Below are 21157 nucleotides of genomic sequence, written 5' to 3' on the forward strand. Positions count from 1 at the left end.
GATGAATCAAATCAACATGTGCAAAACTAGGTTTCTTGCATATATACGGCATCTGCTCTCTGTTCTCACTGTAGTTAAGCCTGGGATCAGTGAGGACTGAGCAAAGCAAACAGAGACAGCTCAACATTCTACAGGAATAGTGTCTACTCTACAGATATTTACGCACTGACCCAAACTAAAACCTCATTGTTACCAAGACAAAAACTATGCTCTCTGCATGCCTGTCCATAATTGTATCTGAACATTATGGGAAATCAATATTGTAATTAAATGAATCGTGCCTGCAGTCCGAAAACCCAATGTTATATTCTCCTTTGAACTCTCCTGGTTGAATAAAGGTAAAAAGAATACAGTGACATCTTTTTATTTTATTTTAAATACCACAGTTTTCATTGTAAAAGGCTCAAAATTGATACAAATGAATCGTCAATAAACACAAAGCTAAGTAGAAATGTGCTTTGTCTCACTACCTGCAATTAAAATACATCGCCAAAAGATGGAGACACCATATTGTGTGGAACATTATTCCACTTGAACCAATGAAAACATAACATGCAGTGTTTTATTTGCTCACCACATTTAAATGTTAATTCAAGTACCTTTTTAAATCAACTTACAAAATAATAAGAAGATATTTTCTATGCATTTTATTCAAAAAATATATATTTGATGTTATTGATAATAAATATTGCTTTTATGTTATAATAAAACAGACAATAACATTGTCATAGTTGCTTAACTGGGGGAAAATGTCAATGCATAAACAAGCATGGTTACAAATTCAGATGGTGCTACCACACTGTTGTTTATCACTAAAAACTGAAGCTCTCTGCTGATAATGAAAATCTGCTCATTCACACTGCACTCCCACCAATTCAACTGCAAAACATCACATTAGCATTGGCTCACAGCTTCAACTGAAAACCGTTAAAAACCTAAATAAGAACAGCCTGTCATTTGAGTATTGTAAACCTTGCATTTTGGAAATGGACCATGTGAAAATCCACATATTTTCACTCCTGTCCACTGTGCAGTAATAAGCAGCAGCTGGTATGTTCATGACATTTGTAGAAATCCCTGTGAAGCAAGGTTAGAGAGCCTGTGTGACTTTCAGCAGAGGAGCGTTACATACAAAAAGCTGAAGGTTACCTCAGAGTGAGGAGTGAGTTCAAAGCAGGGGACGGGAGGTACTTGAGGAGCTGACAGGTCGTTCGCACTAAGTAGACAGCAAGGGACGAACACAGGTTACCACTTCATCAACATTTCCTGCAACGGCAGGGTAATTCTCTCACAGTGGAGAACCAGGTTTGTTTTGCTCGCAGGAATATGTAAACCAAGAACATTACAGTGTTGAAATTGAATCACAATATTAAATTCAAATACTTAGTATAAATCTCAAGTGTTCAATCCAGTCCCAAGTCCCAACTCTGAGTCCTCAACTAGCCAGAAGTCACCAATTTTGACCCAAATGATAAGCATTCTGAAATCTGTTTTTGGCTTGCTATTGCTATTTATTTTTTACTGTCTGTTAAAACAAAGTGGAAAGTGCTCACTTGACTGTTAACATTTGATAATTCAGGGATTTACTGTAATCTACATAAAGTACATTAAATCTTTTCAGGAACTTTATAGTCAAGTGCCTCAAGTCCAAGGAAACTCTTGAGTCAATGGTGTTAAAGTCCAAGTCGAGCTGCAAGAAATGTAATATTATTTTTCAAGTTGAGTTTAAAGGGGCTATATTATGCTTTTTGGAGTCTCTTTTTCCGGTAGGATTAGTGTGTGTAGTATAGGGTTTTGTGCATGTAAATGGTCCTCAAAGTTTAAAATCACAAAGTTGTCTCAAGAGGGAATTTCTCTCCCACACACTCCCCCACCCCTGCCTGTAACTCTCATACTTCTGTTGGTTTCAAGGTTTCAAGGTTTTATTTGTCATATGCACAGCAGATACAGCGTATATGTTGGCAATGAAAATCTTATGTCGCGTGCTCCTCCAACAACTCAACATACATGGTGCAAATCAGATAAATAAAATAGTGAAAAAGAGAGAAGAATATTTACAATATCAACAATACAGATTTGAGGATGTGAAATATATACATGTGCTCCAACACATTGTAGGTGATACGCTAAGAGGCGGGACGTATTTGATTTTCACCAGTTTGTAAGAAACCTAATTGGCATGCATGAGGTGGTTCATTCCAACAAAGATCAGATGGTGATTTGTTGTTACAAAACCAACATACACTCTGATATACTGCTGGATATTAAGCTGTGATTTTGATGAATTTTCTTGATGACAACCTGCTGTTCACACTTGTTCCCCCTTATATAATGAGAGCTCAAGTTACAGACGGTTTCCAAGGCTTATTCTAAATGTGGTAGCAAAGCTGTCGTCATGTGTTTCTACACAGGACACCGTTATGTGTTAACTTGTAAACAAAACAGACAAACCAGACAATTTCCTTCAAGGTGGCTGGCTATCTCTAACCTTGGCATGGAATACATGGCATAAGAAGTGTTGCAGAAAAAGGTGTAATGGTTTGAATCATAACAAAAGAAACAACATTTCAATTCAAAAGCGTAAGAATAAAAGAGCATTTGTATTAAATTAATCTCACATCAGGATGTAGATCTTGTCAAAAAACATCACACATCTTCTTTATCTGGCCTTTTTAATTGGTGTTGGGCCACAGGGTCCCATTGTAGGCCCATTTCTGTTTTCTTTTTCCAAGTTATAACATAGACACTTCATTAAATTTGTTATATTATTGTTATGCTAAAGCAACACTCATTCCTCTATATCTTTGTTTTGGACACTGAAAACGTGAGAAGGAATAGAATATAAATTAGACAGTTTTAAACTATCCTCCAACCTTGAAGCCTGTTTTTCTTTGTGGTACTTTTTGTTTTGATGAACAATAAAGGAATCCTCTTTGTAGGATATATATATTGCTTCAAAATGTATAACCCTATATATATATATATATATATTACAGTGTATTGTGTCTTACTGGGTGATATCAGTGGATCACAGAGAGTATAAAGAAGAAATACAAAACGCACAACAAGAAAACCACTAGTAAAATAGAAAAAGTCAAAAAACAATGAAAATACAAGAACTGTTTTATGGATGATTGAAAAGAAAAAGTTTGAACCAATGTTTCCTTTTTAAATACTGTATTTTCATTTGCAAAAAAAAAAGTTTATCTTACACAGGATGAACTTTAAAACCTTTTTTGCATTGACATCTGCCGTGCAGATGTAGCTACAGGGTTTATAATGAGCAGTGTATACTTGTAGAAAGTCAAGCTTCCTTTTGGATAATGCATTGCATGTTATGTCAGAGAGCTGAAGTGCTTAACATTGAGAACTTGACGATGAGTGTGATGTATTATCAAGGTTAATTAGATAGTATTATCTAGTACACAATTACAATAAAGTAGGGTAGAGTTCAATACAGTTCCTCTAAAAGAAACAACTGCTTTTTAAAAAGTTCATTCTTCATGACACATTCCTAAAAAGTTATGTTGTCATTGTACTGACAACTGTCCGCTTTTTGATCCATTTAATCTCAGCAAGGTGCCCTGGAGGTGAATGAGCAGATGGTGAAGGTCATGATGCATTAGGGAGACACTAAGTTACGTCTGGTTTATACCCATACATACACACAATGACGCATTAAAACCACTAAATTCAAATTTGACATTAAACACATTGAGTAAGCAGCTCATCATTCATTGAAAAAGCGAAGTAGTCAGTAAACACGACATAGACGTTAAGTAGCTAATGACAGTTCTTGACAGTATGAAAGGCATGTAAAAATAGTGCTTGAGGATTATCACCTGCCGCCACTGACATGTTCCTATTACCACAACAAGATCCTGTGCCATTTTTAATTGTAGAGCCGAGATCGATAATGTGACATGAGTGACATTGCCAAGTTGGGAGCATCCGGTTTGCTTCAGCAGCGCATTCGTCTTGATAAAAGGAGACTCAACCTCCTGCTGGTGTTCACTTAGTATCCTGCCATTCACTGACAATTGGTCTATCATTTCCCCCTGTGGCATCTGTCAACATTGTTGGCTCTGATACAATTCCACTGGGTCCTGTAAACCCGGTAAGTAGCACATCAATTAGATTAAAAATCTTTTGGTTTATTTTAATTATTGCAATATCTCACTTTTTGATTTTTTATAATCTCCAGGTACCAACATGAGCTCCGATGCTGAGATGGCCCAATTTGGGCCTGCATCTGTCTTTCTCCGTAAACCTGAGAAGGAGAGAATTGAGGCGCAGAACCGCCCGTTTGATGCCAGAACGGCCTGCTTTGTGCCCCAGCCCAAGCAGCTGTACATCAAGGGTGTCATCCAGAACAGAGAAGGTGACCAAGTCACTGTTAAGACTGAAGCTGATGAGGTAAATATGGCTGTGTCCAATTGAATTGATCCGCAAACATCAATCGAAACTATACATTTATCATACAGAAATTAAAATGTGAACAGTGACTGCGTGGAATGTATGTAAAGAAATCCCTAAAGCACGCTTTAAAACTGGTTAGTATAGCAAGAAGATTATATGAATTGTGAGAAATATGCCATGGGTGGGACTTAAAGCCTCAACTGGTTGGTGCTTCACTTGTTTATTTTTTTATGTTAAGAATCCTATATTTGAGAAAGGTAGATATAGATGTCTATTTTGTGTCAGAATGCAGTTGTAGGTGCTCTATACATACTGTGAAAGCATTGAAATGCTTAAACAAACCACTGTAGCAGGATTACTAGGTCTGGGTGATCCCAATCAGTGCCAAGCAGTCTGTAACATCCAAAACATCTGTAGTGAAACAATCCCTGCATTTACTGTTATACTTATACTCTGAATTAGAAAAACAAAACAGTTTAATAGTTAATTATTTTATGGTTTTGATTACAGCCAATCACCGCAAGCATTCTTAATTTTAGAGCGATTTTTGTATTTAAACCCATAAAGTCTGAGGTGTGTTGATGTTAAACGAAGTATAAATGAATAATTCTATAAATGTAATGCTTTCAAAATGTCTTGTGTAAAAAAAAATAAAGAGGTGTTCATAAAGAAGGGTGCTAAAATGTAGTGTTTTAAAAAGATGGTGAATACAGGTAGTATTCAAAGCATGTAATCGTATTCTAGTAGAAAGCAAAAATACATGTTTGAACCATAAAGATAATATAATATATCTCCTTTAAATGTTACATAATTTGTCCTTCTGAATCCTGCTATTTATTTCTGTACACTGCTGAACTATGAAGAAGCCAAAGATACATTTCTTAATGTGATCTAAAGCTTCTGCAGCAGGATTATCCTCTTTTGTTCAATAAATATCATTTAATCTCCTCTGCTCACTTTATGTTCCAGATTGTGACAGTCAAAGAGGAAGATTGCCATGCTATGAATCCCCCAAAGTATGACAAGATTGAGGACATGGCAATGATGACCTACCTGAACGAGCCCTCTGTGCTGTTTAACCTCAAAGATCGTTATGCAGCGTGGATGATTTATGTCAGTAATGAAAGGGACTTTCTCACCTTGTTTTATTTGATTTATTTGATCTCTCTTACCTCACATACTGTATATTTCCGCCTGCAGACATACTCTGGGCTCTTCTGTGTCACTGTTAATCCTTACAAGTGGCTGCCGGTGTATGACCCAAAAGTGGTATCGGCTTACAGAGGGAAGAAACGCATGGAAGCCCCGCCACATATTTTCTCTGTCTCTGATAATGCATATCAAAATATGCTTACAGGTAAGAAAGAGGGAGGAGTTTTTTTGAGCCTCTTGCAGGATTACAGAGCTTTAATGCTCTGTTTAAACAAGATGACTGCCTTTAATATTAAGCAGTGACCAGACATACTATTGGTAGTAAAGATAAAATGAAGTCAGTCACAACTGTTTACAAAATAATGTTTAATGGTTGTATTTGTTGTGCAGCATTGTAACTTTTATGGGACTTGGTATTCAATTATTCAAACCATTTAATTAATTGATGGTCGAACTTTATCTAAAAACAAAAACATCAACAACAAAAAAAGAACCTACAGTAAGTATTATAAATAACCTCTTTACAAAACTTGATCAATGAAGGATTCATCTGTTTATCTAGGACTGGGATAAGGTTCAATTGACAATGTTTCCTAGCTGGAATTCAAATGTTACTATATTTTTGCAGAGATGTGTTTGACCTGACATTTTACCAGTCTTCAAAGCTGTAAGAAGAGGGCTCCCCAGAAACAAAAATCTCTTAAATGACAACCCAAACTGTGAAACAAAACGTGGTGTTCATTAAGGATCCTGTTGGCCTTTAAGTGATGTTGTAACTTTGGATTAATGCATCACTTCTTTAAGACAAAACCGTTACTTAAGTTTCTATCCTCTACAGATCGTGAGAACCAGTCTGTCCTGATCACGTGAGTCATGTTGCAAATGAATAAATATGTCTTTTATCATTTCATCAAAAGCAAATGTAGATGATGAATAATTTTTCTACTTCAGGTGTTTTCTTTGTTCTGTATTCACAGTGGAGAATCTGGTGCCGGGAAGACTGTCAACACCAAGCGTGTCATCCAGTACTTTGCAACAATTGCAGTGGCTGGAGGCGACAAGAAAGAGCACTCATCTAGCAAAATACAGGTAATCCCTCAACACGATATGAGCCTAGAAAATAAAAATAGAATGGGAATGTGATGAAAGGTGGCTGTGTCTTCCAGGGGACGTTGGAAGATCAAATCATTTCAGCAAACCCTTTGCTGGAGGCTTTTGGGAATGCCAAGACTGTGAGGAATGACAACTCCTCGCGATTTGTAAGTTATCAGCTCTCAAAATGCGGGCTTTGAACAAGAGACAGTAGGTCCAAGAATAGTCTTCATGTCAAAGCCTTTTTTATAGACTTTCAATGTTTTGGTTATTTCATGGAAAACTGTTTGATCTTTCATAGGGTAAATTCATCCGAATTCACTTTGGAACCACAGGAAAACTGGCTTCTGCGGATATTGAAACCTGTAAGTTTGTTTTTTCATTACAAATCTTCATTAAAATCACAATAAGTATAAGTAAAGTTAGGGCTGGGTATTGTTTGTAAAATGATGAAACTAATACCAATACAAGACCCCTTAAATAATACCAGGTGTATTTCAAATGATATGTTATTTGTTTATTTATTTGTTTATTTATTTACCTGCATTTAGTTTTCAGGTTATCCGTCCATTTGATTCTCTTTAAAATAATTATTTGTTTAATATAGATTTGCTGGAGAAGTCGAGAGTGACTTTCCAGTTGACTGAAGAGAGGAGCTACCACATCTTCTACCAGATAATGACTGGCCACAAACCAGAGCTGATAGGTATGCTGAGGACATAATATCTATATCAGATTAAAGATAAGTTTTCAACAAAATCATGATAGTACCTTTCTGTTTCTATGTTCAGAAATGCTTCTCATCTCAACAAACCCGTATGACTTCCCCATGATTAGTCAGGGGCAGATCACTGTGGCCAGCATCGATGACAAAGACGAGTTGGTGGCTACTGATGTGAGCTATCTCCTATCATGTTTACACATTAGAGTGTGGTGATTGGTCAAATATGTTGTTTATGGGAAACTGGATTTGTTTGTTTATTTTTGAAACAATATTTTTGACAATTTCTCTTTGTGAAATTGTGGGGTTTTTGTCAAACCAAACCAGATTTGGCAATAATTGAAACAGTAGAAAGACAGACACAGTCTGTTTAGGGAATATAAATTTGTTTTTGTTGTTTGTTTTTTTTTCTGATGAATTACCAATGCAGTCCTACTGGTGCTGTACCCCTTTCTTTAACGTGTGTAAGTTCCAAAAGTGTATTTGTCTAACTGAAAAAGGAGTTAATGGAAAATAGAAAAACTATTAAAAAACTACTGTGGGCCCACGCCAGTGCGTATAAAATACATCAACACTGTTTCCTTTTCTAATGGTGGCCAATTTAGGAAGTTTTAAAACATGTTCCACCCTAATACACATATGCATTTGGGCCCTACTTATACTAGTGTTGTTTAACAGACTGCCACTGATGTGTTGGGCTTCACCAACGATGAGAAAATGTCCATCTACAAACTGACCGGCGCTGTGCTGCACTTCGGGAACATGAAGTTCAAGCAGAAGCAGAGGGAGGAGCAGGCAGAGCCCGATGGCACTGAGGGTGAGACTTTAATCCCTTTGTTCACATTGAAAACATGCAGGTATTAAAACAAATGTGATGATCTTGTCTCAGTGGCAGACAAAGTGGCGTTCCTCATGGCTCTGAACTCTGCTGACCTGTTGAAGGGTCTTTGCTACCCCAGAGTGAAAGTGGGGAATGAATATGTCACCAAAGGCCAGACAGTCCCCCAGGTACTGTAAAAGCTGCAATATATATAGATATTCAGCTCTTTACCAAATGTCCAGTTTGGCTCAAAATGTATATGTTCTGTTTGCAATACATTAATCCTCAAAATGTCCTTATCAGGTCACCAATGCAGTTGGTGCCCTGGCCAAGTCTATCTATGAGAAGATGTTCTTATGGATGGTGATACGCATCAATGAGATGCTGGACACAAAGCAACCAAGGCAGTTCTTTATTGGGGTGTTGGACATCGCTGGATTTGAAATATTTGACGTGAGTTTAGAATATGAGGTTAATTTTGCTCAGTCCGATGGTGATGATTCTCAGTTTCATGTTGATATATCATGTGTTATTACTTTAGTACAATAGCATGGAGCAACTCTGCATCAACTTCACCAACGAGAAGCTGCAACAGTTTTTCAACCACCACATGTTTGTGTTGGAGCAAGAAGAGTACAAGAAAGAAGGGATTGACTGGGAGTTCATTGACTTTGGTATGGACTTGGCAGCCTGCATTGAGCTCATTGAAAAGGTAAGATTGATATAGCACACATTAGTTTATCTATAGAAATAGAAAAGAAGAAGAATTTAATTTCTGTGGTTATTCGACTTTACACAAAATAAAATAGCCACAATAAAATTAAAGCATGGCAGAATAAGCAAGCTAGCTATTTGCTAGTTACTAGCTAGCTAGCTACTTCTCCAAAGCTTGTTTTGTGGTCACTACAAAACCTCACAATAGTAATTCTGCAGCCCACTCTAGGGCGGGTAAGTTGAAACAGTAGTATGACCACTACAACGGTCGTAATGACAACAGTATACATAAAGATGGCAGCTTTGACCCTCCTGCTATGTTAATTTGAATGGTTATGTCTGTTCAACCATACCATTTTCTCACTTTAGGTGCCTGATTAATGTCTGTTTGTGGTTCTTTCAACAGCCAATGGGCATCTTCTCCATCCTTGAAGAGGAGTGTATGTTCCCTAAGGCATCAGACACTTCTTTTAAGAACAAACTCTATGACCAGCATCTTGGAAAAAACAATGCTTTCCAAAAGCCAAAGGTTGTCAAAGGCAAGCCTGAGGCTCATTTCACTCTGGTCCACTATGCTGGCATGGTGGACTACAACATCACCGGCTGGCTGGAGAAGAACAAAGACCCTCTGAATGAGTCTGTGGTCCAGCTTTACCAGAAGTCATCAATGAAACTGCTGTCTTTCTTATATGCTTCATTTTCTGCCACTGAAGCAGGTAGGACGTTTGCGCAAAGACAGAAACTGAAGTCTTAATACAGAGAAAAGTGGGAGTCTGGGGTTGAAATGATTTAGAAAATGATTTATAAAACACCCTCCAACAACCTCTGGGTTTCATACTTATGAAAATGCCAAAAAATCTTCTGTCTTCTTGTAGAATCAGGTGGAGATGCTGGTGGCAAAACTGCAAAGAAAGGAGCAAAGAAGAAGGGTGGCTCATTTCAGACGGTGTCTGCTGTTTTCAGGGTACAAAAGTTATAAAACACTGTCATGATACAACCTTCTTGTTTGGTAAAGATCTAATGACCATTGATGTACTGTAGGAAAATCTTGGAAAACTCATGACCAACTTGAGGAGCACCCATCCTCACTTTGTGCGTTGCCTGATTCCAAATGAAGTTAAAACACCAGGTACAGATTTTCAAGAAACTGCATATCCACAAATTCAAAGGCTGTTATTTGGTACCCTGAAAATGAAAATCATGATGTTGAAACATGCTCCTGGTGTAATGTCAACTTCATTGTAGGTATCATGGACAATCATCTGGTCATCCACCAGTTGCGCTGTAACGGCGTTCTGGAGGGTATCAGGATCTGCAGGAAGGGATTTCCCAGCAGGATCATTTATGCTGACTTCAAGCAGAGGTCAGCATCAATTTCTGCCTGAGAGAAAAACATTAGGAAAACAAATACAGTTTCTGATAATATACATTTCATCCAATTGCAAACAGATACAAAATCCTGAATGCCAGTGCCTTTCCTGAGGGACAGTTCATTGACGGAAAGAAAGCTTCTGAGAAGCTTCTTGGTTCAATTGACGTTGACCACACCCAGTACAGATTTGGGGCTACAAAGGTACAACAACAACATTTTCCCTTGCCTATAAGAGTAAAAATAGGAAATCATTGGTGAATCCAAGAAATCAATTGGTTCTTCTGTCAAAACAAAAATACAAAGTGGATAGGACCAGAAATAAGTGGACATTGGTTCTCATATTGTTTTTTGAATGTGTTTAATGGACTGATGGCACACTACTCCACTTTCTTGGTGCAGGTCTTCTTTAAAGCGGGCCTACTAGGGACCTTGGAGGAGCTGCGAGATGAAAAGCTAGTCTCCCTTGTGACCCAGACTCAAGCAGTGTGTCGTGGTTATCTCATGAGAAAAGAAATCTCCAACCTTATTGCTCAAAAGTAAGGTCAACACCAAAAAATGTGTTCTCTACAATGATAGTAACCTAATAAAAAAACGACTGAAACTTGTTATCTTACAGAGACTGCGTCTGGATTCTGCAATATAACTTGCGCTCGTTCATGAACGTGAAGCACTGGCCGTGGATGAAGCTGTTCTTTAAAATCAAGCCTCTGCTAAAGAGTGCAGAGACCGAAAAGGAGATGGTGACCATGAAAGAGGACTTTGTGAAAAGCAAAGATGACCTCGTGAAGTCAGAGTCCAAGAGGAAGGAACTGGAAGAGAAAATGGTTTCTCTTTTGCAGGAGAAAAATAACCTCCTTCTGCAAGTACAATCAGTGAGTGCCAACACAAATAAAAGCCACTGATCTCAATCAAATCATCTGAACAATCAAATCTAATCGTTCTTCTTCATTTTTCATAGGACTCAGAAAATCTTTGTGATGCAGAGGAAAGATGCGAAGGCTTGATCAAAAGCAAAATCCAGCTGGAGGCCAAACTCAAAGAGGTGACCGAGAGACTGGAGGATGAGGAGGAAATGAACGGTGAGCTGACCGCCAAGAAGCGGAAGCTCGAGGACGAATGCTCTGAACTCAAAAAGGACATTGACGACTTGGAGATGACTCTGGCTAAAGTGGAGAAGGAGAAACATGCCACAGAGAACAAGGTTTGTAATCGACCTGGTATTGTTCGTCAGAATTCTTATGTTGAGCAAAAAAGTTACACTGGCACAAAGAGAGTTCACATTGTAATGATAAATAATTAAACATCTAACCTTTTCACTTCACAAAACTATACGTTTTTTCAAAAGGCCATAAATGAGTGGTCAAGACTCTCTTTAAAATGAAATCCTTTTTACCAACCCCTATTTTTCTTGATCACACTTGTTATTTTCTGTTATCTATTCTTTGAGTGCTGCATTTCTCATGTTATTCTTCATAATTAATTGGTTCTTCCCATTGCAGGTCAAAAACCTGGTGGAGGAACTGGCTGGTCAGGAAGAAAACCTTTGCAAACTGACCAAAGAGAAGAGAGCGCTTCAGGAGGCTCATCAACAAGCACTGGATGACCTTCAGGCAGAAGAAGACAAAGTCAACTCTCTGACCAAAGCCAAGGCTAAGCTGGAGCAGCAAGTGGATGATGTGAGTTATTGTAGACAGTAATACAATCATGGTGTTATTGGATATCTTAATTAACTTTGTGCAATTTGCTTTCAAGCTCGAGGGTTCACTGGAGCAAGAAAAGAAGGTCCGCATGGACCTGGAGAGAGGCAAGAGGAAGCTCGAGGGGGATCTGAAAATTACTCAAGAATCCCTGATGGATCTGGAAAATGACAAACAGCAATCTGAGGAGAAGATTAAGAAGTAAGTTAAAACTGAGAGCTCCCTGTTTCTGTTTGAGAGGCAGACACCCTCACATTTAAGGTTATTCTATAGACTTTCCTCTTAAAAAATACTGCACCTCGCCAATGAAAAAATATTGTAACTGTGAAATGATAGTCTCATGGTGAATAAAAGTATCATCTAAATGAAATGATAAAGCATATAACTACAGGCTGGTTCAAGATAGGCCTGAGAAACAGGTGGTGGTGGGATGAGCGTATCAGTAGGAAATAGGCATATGTTTTTTTTACCACAGGTTGAAAAAAGGATAGGTAAGGCTTCAGGAAGGGAATAAAGGAAAACCGTACTTTTGTTTAACGATATTGGATCATGGAAATAAATGGAACAAAACAACTCTTGCCCAGACTTGTATTATTTACCTCTTTGTAAGATTATCTAACTTGCCTCAGCGGCAGTTTTTATTTTGAGTTAATTATCTGTTTTATTTCTTTACGATGACATGTCATATCTTCTTTTCCCTGCAGAAAAGAATTTGAAAACAACCACCTGCTCAGCAAAATTGCAGACGAACAAACGATTAATAACCAGCTGCAGAAGAAGATGAAGGAGCTCCATGTAACGCAAAAAACGCACACAAAAGTAACTAATTAATCAGACTGATAACTACATCACCGTATTCATGCTGTATTTCTTTATTTAAAGGCTCGTATTGAAGAGCTGGAAGAAGAAGTCGAAGCCGAGCGAGCAGTCAGGGCGAAGATCGAGAAGCAAAGGTCCGACCTCTCGAGGGAGCTGGAGGAGATCAGCGAGAGGCTGGAGGAATCCGGAGGAGCCACCGCTGTGCAGATCGAGATGAACAAGAAGCGGGAGGCAGAGTTCATCAAACTGCGGCGCGACCTGGAGGAGGCCACGCTGCACCACGAGGCCACGACTGCTGTGTTGCGCAAGAAGCAGGCGGACAGCATGGCCGAGATGGGGGAGCAGAACGACAACCTCCAGAGGATCAAACAGAAACTGGAGAAGGAGAAGAGCGAAATGAAGATGGAGATCGACGATCTGTCCATTAATATGGAAACAGTCGCAAAAACTAAGGTGATTTTGTGGAACCTGGAAAATTATAATAGCCATAACCCAGATTATTGTTTAATTAAAAGAAAAGAAGACAACACTGAAAGTATACTACAAGTAAAAGTGCATGTGTTCTACTTTTATAAACTGTATGATGTTTCTGGATAATATCCCTGCTGCATGTACAGTATGTTTATGTTTCAATCTGATTTTAGGTGAACCTGGAGAAGACCTGTCGCTCACTTGAAGATCAGTTTATGGAGCTAAAGACGAAGAATGACGAGAACTTGCGGCAAATGTCGGATCTAACCAATCAGAGGGCTCGTTTCCAAACTGAGAATGGTAAGTTGTTTCCTCCTTTTGTTGAAATTCATCCAGTTAAAGAGTTAGGATAAAATAGTTATTCAGATCCGTATATTAATTAAAAGTACTATCACCCCACTGAGAACATAATCTGTTACAACTAAGTCCTGCATTGAAAAACTTTAAAGTAAAAGTATGTAATCAGTATGTGCAGTACTAAGGTTAGAGTAAATAGCTACAATTGGTTTGCATTGAAAAACATTTTCCTGTTTTAGCTGAATATTCCCGACAGATGGAAGAAAGAGAGAGTCTCGTCTCGCAGCTGACGAGAGGAAAACAGGGATTCACCACGATGATCGACGAGTTAAAGAGACAGGTCGAGGAGGAAACAAAGGTCAGCTTTGATTACACTTATCTGCTTTACTTTACTTCTTTTTCTTATTAAAAGTATTTTCATTGTTTTTTTCTCTAGGCTAAAAACGCGCTGGCTCACAGTGTGCAGTCGGCCCGTCACGACTGCGACCTCCTCCGCGAGCAGTTCGAGGAGGAGCAGGAGGCCAAAGCCGAGCTGCAGCGCACTCTGTCCAAAGCCAACACCGAGGTGGCGCTATGGAGGAACAAATACGAGACGGACGCCATCCAACGCACCGAGGAGCTCGAGGAGGCAAAGTAATCATTAATTAAACATCAGCTGTATTATTATGAATACAAAAATGTCACGGCTTAAAATAAGTTTAAAACAACAATTAAGTATTGATTTAAAATTGGATGATATTTTTCTGAAATGCTTTTCAAGTCAAGACAAGTAATATAGTTAGATTAAAGCCTAAAACAGTGGTTTGGGTTTACAAATATACCAATGTCAATAGTGACGATTGCTTGGGCGCTATTTTCAGTGCATTCAAACACTTTTTAATGTAAACTCGGGGCATTTTACGAATGAGTATAATGTAAGCTTTCTCGAGCAGGTGGCATCTTGTATGACAGGCCCTGCCTCGGTATGAATGTGTGTGGGTGAATGTTGTTTACGTAAATATATAGATCACTGTGATCAAACTACTCGACTATTTTAAGAGAATTAACAATGCGACTTTTAAAGCTTGTGCGTATGACTGATTCGGAATACTCACTCAGTGTTTTTTTACAATTTTGACAGGAAAAGGCTGGCTCAGCGTCTCCAAGAGGCCGAAGAACAGATCGAGGCGGTGAACTCTAAGTGTGCCTCGCTAGAGAAAACCAAGCAGCGACTGCAGAACGAGATGGAGGATCTGATGGTGGACGTGGAGAGGTCCAACAGCGTGGCGGCCACCCTCGACAAGAAGCAGAGGAACTTTGACAAGGTACATTTTATCATTAATTTTGACTAACTAATAGAGGTACAGAGATGTCTTTATCTGTTTAACCAACACATGCTCTGTATGTGTATTCAGATAGAAGCCTGACATTGTCCTTTCAATATTTGAGTAATACTTAAATTATGTTTACATTACAAACACTATTTTCTACCAGCTGATATTTCACTGATTTCAGATTGTGGCCGAGTGGAAGCAGAAGTACGAGGAGAGCCAGACGGAGCTGGAGAGCGCTCAGAAGGAGTCTCGATCTCTAAGCACCGAACTATTCAAACTGAAGAACTCCTACGAAGAAGCGCTGGATCATCTGGAGACCATGAAGAGGGAGAATAAAAACCTGCAACGTGAGTCAACATATACTGTGAGAAAACAACGGTTTGTTTTGTGGAAAAGATTGATAAATCTTCTATTTGTTTTAAATCACAGAGGAGATCTCTGACTTGACGGAGCAAATAGGGCAGGGCGGGAAGACGATCCACGAGCTGGAGAAGTTCAAGAAGCAGGTGGAGACGGAAAAATATGACATGCAAACTTCTCTGGAAGAAGCTGAGGTATAAAATCAACAAATATTAACTCAAAATATGTCTTTAACATTGGTAAAGTTCAGAGGTGGAATTTAGGTACTTTTACTTTGAGTACTTCAGTAACTATTTTAATGCCACTTTCTTGTTCTACTCATCTACATTCTTAAGTTAAATATTGTGCTTTTAGGACATATACAGTATCTGATAGCTTTAGTTACTTTACAAATGAAGATCTTTGCACAGAAAATCTATGAAGAGTTTCAGAATGAAAGTAACTTTTTTTTATAATCTCTTCTCGATTGGTTTCAACTTCTCAAATGTAAACATGTCCTGGTTTTCCTAATTATTTAAAATATTTCAATATGTTTTTATTTTATCATATTCAATACATCTCTTTACTGTGATGGTAAGGTAAATATTATATATACTGTATATATATTTTTGAATGTTAACCTTTACATACATACAGCCTTCTTTTTACTTTTTAGATCGTAGTTTGGTATCCTCTTCATGTCCTTTGAAAACCAAGTATCTCCAGATAATTTTGAATATTTCGTGATAAACTGAAGTGTTAAGAAAATTATGTTTAAGCTAAATAGAAGTCTCTTGGATCAGATGGAAAATGAATCGTCACAAAGCTGAAAACAGACACATGGTTATCACAGGACAGTGTCAAAGCCACAAACATATGACAGCGTTATTGAATATGATGCATTTCTGGGGATTAAACTGACCAACAGTATTTAAATGAGTTCCCCCAGCCCTGTGTAATTACCCACTGATGGTTTTTTTAAAGGCCTCCCTGGAGCAAGACGAGTCTAAGATCCTGCGTGCGCAGATGGAGCTGAACCAGGTGAAGGCTGAGGTGGACAGGAAGTTGGTGGAGAAAGACGAGGAGATGGACCAGCTGAAGAGGAACAGCCAGAGAGTGATGGAGTCCATGCAGACCACTCTTGACGCCGAGGTGCGCAGCAGGAACGACGCGCTGAGGGTCAAGAAAAAGATGGAGGGGGACCTGAACGAGATGGAGATCCAGCTGAGTCATGCTAACAGGCAGGCTGCCGAGTCGCAGAAACAACTGAGGAACATCCAGGGCCAATTCAAGGTACAGCAAGATTTAAAGCAAAAAACAGATCCGGTTAATTCAGTCGCTTAGGCGTGCAAATCTAATCGAAGCGCATTTTTAGGATGCCCAGATCCACCTGGATGACTCCATCAGAGGGCAGGAAGACATGAAGGAGCAGGTGGTTATGATGGAGCGCAGGACGGCTCTGATGCAGGCCGAGGTGGAGGAGCTCCGAGCACTGGTGGATCAAACGGAGCGGAGCCGCAAAATATCCGAACAGGAGCTGGTGGACGCCAGCGAGCGCGCAGGACTGCTACACACTCAGGTAGGTTGTTCATGAGTGTCAAACTTACCGAAATAAACCCCTTTTTATATCCAGGCTTTCTCCAAATCTGCTAAATTAAAGTATCACACTTGTCGAATAAAAACTTAATTCTGTTGGAGTTAAGTCTCTTCTTGTATTTTGCAGAACACCAGTCTTCTTAACACAAAAAAGAAGCTGGAGGGGGATATAACGCAGTTTCACAGCGAGATAGAGGAAGCTGTTCAGGAGGCGAGGAACGCCGAGGAGAAGGCCAAGAAAGCCATCACTGATGTGAGTGCATTTAGACACTAAATATTATATTATATACTACATCGACATTTCTCAAATTTGTGTTTTTATTCTTAGGATACTTTGAGGTGGAGGAGATTGTAGGAACAGTTGATAACATAATTTAAATCTTAGATCTTCCTCTAGCTAAATGTCTGACTTGCAGAGGTTGATTTCCTTTAGATTTAAGAGAATTTGCTACCTGACTCTTTCCCTTAGTTACTGATGTTTTTAGGCTTTATTTTTATTGTTTCTTTCACTTGTGATATATCATTTTACTATTATTCATGTGTATAATCTCAAATCCCCAAAACACACACACACACACACACACACACACACACACACACACACACACACACACACACACACACACCCATATACATCACACAATAACATTTGTAAATTTTTTGTTGAATCGATTGTTCTCTTTATTATGTTTTGATCCAATAATTTGCCATCATTACTATAAAGTTCTTTGTATATTTATGTTATATTGATTTGTATTTGAAATAGAGCAAATAAAGTGCTTGTGTTAAATACATTCTTTGCTCTTATTTGTGGCACTTGCAGGCAGCCATGATGGCGGAGGAGCTGAGGAAGGAGCAGGACACCAGCGCTCACCTCGAGAGGATGAAGAAGAACCTGGAGGTGACGGTGAAGGACCTGCAGCACCGCTTAGATGAGGCGGAGAACCTGGCCATGAAGGGCGGGAAGAAGCAGCTCCAGAAACTGGAAGCAAGGGTATGTCTAGTGTTGCTGTTTCCACATTGCAGATTAATAGTGATAATAATAATAATAATAATAATAATAATAATAATAATAATAATAATAATAATAATAATAATAATAGTAATAATAATAATAATAATAATAATAATAATAATCAATTTTAAAGTTTATAATCTGCACCAAAATGATCATGATAGTAGATCAGGGAATATCTAGTCTGTCTCTAGGGACAATTTGGACTTTTATGCAAAATGAAAAGTCAGTCAAACTTATGTAAATGTTATATTTATTGCAGTGTGACTAACAACTAGTATGTGCACACATAATAGAGTCCAAAAGGCCAATACATCAAGAATGTTTGTAATCCTGTTGTTGCAAATAGAAAAAAATGACAAGCTTACTTTCTCTCTTATCCACGTACTGTATGTAATGGTACATTTGTAGAAGAGACGGTTGAACAATTAAGGCACAAGTTATAATCAAAGAGAAACAGACGTTAAAAATAAAAATGTTGGATCTCAGTCTCCTTCCAACAGTGATCACTAAATAAAGATAAAAGGAAAAACATAGAGGTATTTCAGAATCTCAGATATAACAATGAACAGAAGTTTAAGTATGAGGAGAAATAATACAAAATGACAAGTATTTGTGCCAGACACTTGCAAAGTGAGAGATGATGCTGTTCTTTAACAGTAATCAACGGTAAATAAAGGTACAAGCACATAAAGCTTATACATTGGCAGTAGTAGTGTACTGGATCCAAAAACGTTACATTTGATAACTAAAGTAGCTATTAAAGTACACGATGTAACAAACAAAACAATGACTTAGTTGCAAATTGTCCAACTACTTTGTTAAAAATGTAACTTGGGTTACCAGGTACATTAAAATTGGGAACATCTTGAGAAAATGTAAAACATATGATTTCATTTTGATTGTAAAGTTATTTAAATATGTCATTCATTGAACTGCTTTTGCAACATATTCTATGCTGAGGCAAACAGCATCTGTACCCAGGGGCAGAATAGTGTATATTTCTGTAAATTTGAAAAGTGTCAACTAAAGTCCTTTTTCTGACAAAAACCCTAACAGGAGTCTAAATAAAACCATCGAATATCACTGTATCTTTTGCTTTCCAGGTCCGTGAGCTGGAAAGCGAGCTGGAAGCTGAGCAGAAACGCTTGACGGAGGCTGTGCAGGGAGTCCGTAAATACGAGCGGAAAGTGAAAGAGCTGAGCTATCAGGTACAGAAACTCTGCTCCTCTTGGTAGTTAATTGAAGCGTCAAGCATTGCACCGCCTTATTAATGTTGTACAAATGTACCTGTACTTGTTTCAGTGTGAGGAAGACAAGAAAAACAACACCCGACTGCAGGACTTGGTCGACAAGCTGCAGAACAAGATGAAGGCCTACAAACGAAACGCAGAAGAAGCTGTGAGTGAATCAATACCTGCAGAAGATATTCAGTTATTGCCGCCCTCACCAATGGGATTGTTGTTATTAATGTTTGAAAATAATATAAAATATTGATTCTCCTGAAGATAGATTTTTCCTTTTTAATTTAATTTCTAAACATTCCAAAGGCATATCTGTTTACTCTGAGAAGTAGTCAGTTTAGAGAGTTACATCATAAATTATATACGATTTAAAGGTCCCCTATTATACTCTTTTTCAACAATATATTATAGGTCTCAGATATATGCAAAATGTCTCTGAAGTGTTTCAAAAGTGCTGATTCTGTGTCTGTAGCTTTAAATGCTAATGAGGTGCTGGCCACGCCCCTCTGTAATGTGATTGGTTTAAAAAACACAATTGTGCTCTAGTAGGAGATTCAGGTGATAAGGTGTGCAGGTGTTACCTTAGTTGGTTATTGGCTAAAACCCCCAAAACATTGTGACATCACAAAGTAGCCAGAATCTGATCAGCTCATTTTCAGACAGGTTTTTATATAAATGGATCAGGACAAAAAAAAGAGACGATATTTTTTTCTGAAACTTTCCGAGTATCTTTACACAGAGGGGACACAAAAAGTGGATTGTGTGTAATAGGTGACCTTTAAGTGTTGGTGTTTACAGCTTAATGATTTAAGAAGAAAAAGGTATATTATGGCAGGAACATTTTACTGCACAATCAATCCTTTGCAACTACATTGAGCTCATACATATCTTTTTCTTAAGGTTTTGAATGCAGGCCTGTTATTCTTTCCAGAGAAGTTCCACAGTGCAGTACTAGTACTTTTACATGTTACAGTACATTTTCAGAATACATGTCATGTGTTCCCAGGAGGAGCAGTGTAACATGCACTTGGCCAGATACAGGAAGGTTCAGCACGACCTGGAGGCAGCCGAGGAGAGAGCGGATGTGGCCGAATCTCTGGCCAATAAGATGCGAGCAAAGAGCCGGGAGATCGGAAACAAGGTACTGAGAAACTCTTACATGTACAGTAAATACTTATACTGAGCTGTTTCTTTGAGAGGGGAAACTGGGTTATTGAAAAGTTGATGGGACCTTTGTCAAACACTTGAAAGAAAAAGACAACTTATAGAGGTCATCGAAAAGTTAAAATGAAATGATAATGCTAAACCAAATAACAGCTGGGCTGATAGTTTGGAGTATGAGGAGGAGAAGTGGACAAAAAGAAGAGAACGAGGACTAGTGATAATTTAGATCAACCTTTGACCAAGATCACCACGGGTGTATGTAAAGGCAGATTTTAAACTATTGTCGAAAATGTAGTTACCCAGAAAAAAAAGATGTAGTCATAAATCAATTGTTCACCTGAAATATGTAAAAGAAGAAGAAGTATAGGGTCTAAGATCATGTTAGAAATTCAGCTTTTTTATCAGATTAATATTTAAAGACTTTTTTTGCATCATTTGCAGGCACAAGAAGGACAGGGCGAGAAGCTGAATGTTGGACTCTAACTCTCCAGCATAACTAATGTGCATGACAGAAATATTTGAGATATAATAATATCAATTATTAAAGTTAAACATCATAATGTCATGGCGTGTTAACCCCTAACTTAATCAGTTAATTAATTAACGATCATCTGCCCATTTCAGATCCTGTATTGATACACTGAAAAAGAAAACATGAAATGTTGCTACAAAATGCTTCCAATTAATATATTTACACTAAATAAACATTGCTTTTAATTGGGACATTAATAAAAATAAACTCTCTAGTTGAATTGCAAGACTAATATGTCTAATTTATTAATTATATATTATAAATGTGCTTATGTCTCATTAAATCACAGTTTGCAATAACCTGATTATTTTTGGAAAAGTAAATATTAAATCACCATAAAAATAAAAACCGACAACTTACGGGGGATTATTAATATTGTA

General features: G+C 38.1%; 1 protein-coding gene across 1 annotated transcript; it reads left to right on the forward strand.

Moving 5' to 3' along the window:
• Positions 1-4212: 4212 nt before the first annotated feature.
• On the forward strand, positions 4213-20756 carry LOC134878503 (myosin heavy chain, fast skeletal muscle-like). Its single transcript, XM_063904571.1, has 39 exons — positions 4213-4416; positions 5389-5532; positions 5620-5776; positions 6410-6437; positions 6549-6660; positions 6738-6830; positions 6965-7028; positions 7271-7369; positions 7455-7558; positions 8063-8201; positions 8274-8392; positions 8508-8657; positions 8746-8916; positions 9325-9634; positions 9806-9882; positions 9960-10047; positions 10164-10281; positions 10368-10491; positions 10690-10826; positions 10907-11162; positions 11249-11491; positions 11790-11966; positions 12043-12188; positions 12692-12782; positions 12870-13259; positions 13451-13577; positions 13814-13932; positions 14011-14207; positions 14695-14878; positions 15069-15234; positions 15317-15441; positions 16211-16519; positions 16602-16805; positions 16950-17075; positions 17646-17816; positions 18944-19048; positions 19143-19238; positions 20088-20222; positions 20687-20756. The coding sequence occupies exons 1-39, from the start codon at positions 4213-4215 to the stop codon at positions 20726-20728; spliced, it is 5847 nt and encodes a 1948-aa protein (XP_063760641.1). The 3' UTR covers positions 20729-20756.
• Positions 20757-21157: the final 401 nt, after the last annotated feature.

The sequence above is a fragment of the Eleginops maclovinus genome, chromosome 16, assembly GCF_036324505.1.
Source record: "Eleginops maclovinus isolate JMC-PN-2008 ecotype Puerto Natales chromosome 16, JC_Emac_rtc_rv5, whole genome shotgun sequence".
Taxonomy (NCBI): Eukaryota; Metazoa; Chordata; class Actinopteri; order Perciformes; family Eleginopidae; genus Eleginops; species Eleginops maclovinus.

Coding starts and splice junctions, on each gene's coding strand:
- LOC134878503 (XM_063904571.1), top strand. CDS start 4,213: ATGAGCTCCGATGCTGAGATGGCCCAATTTGGGCCTGCATCTGTCTTT. Junction 5,777..6,409: donor ATATCAAAATATGCTTACAG/GTAAGAAAGAGG, acceptor TATCCTCTACAG/ATCGTGAGAACCAGTCTGTC. Junction 8,393..8,507: donor AAGGCCAGACAGTCCCCCAG/GTACTGTAAAAG, acceptor TGTCCTTATCAG/GTCACCAATGCAGTTGGTGC.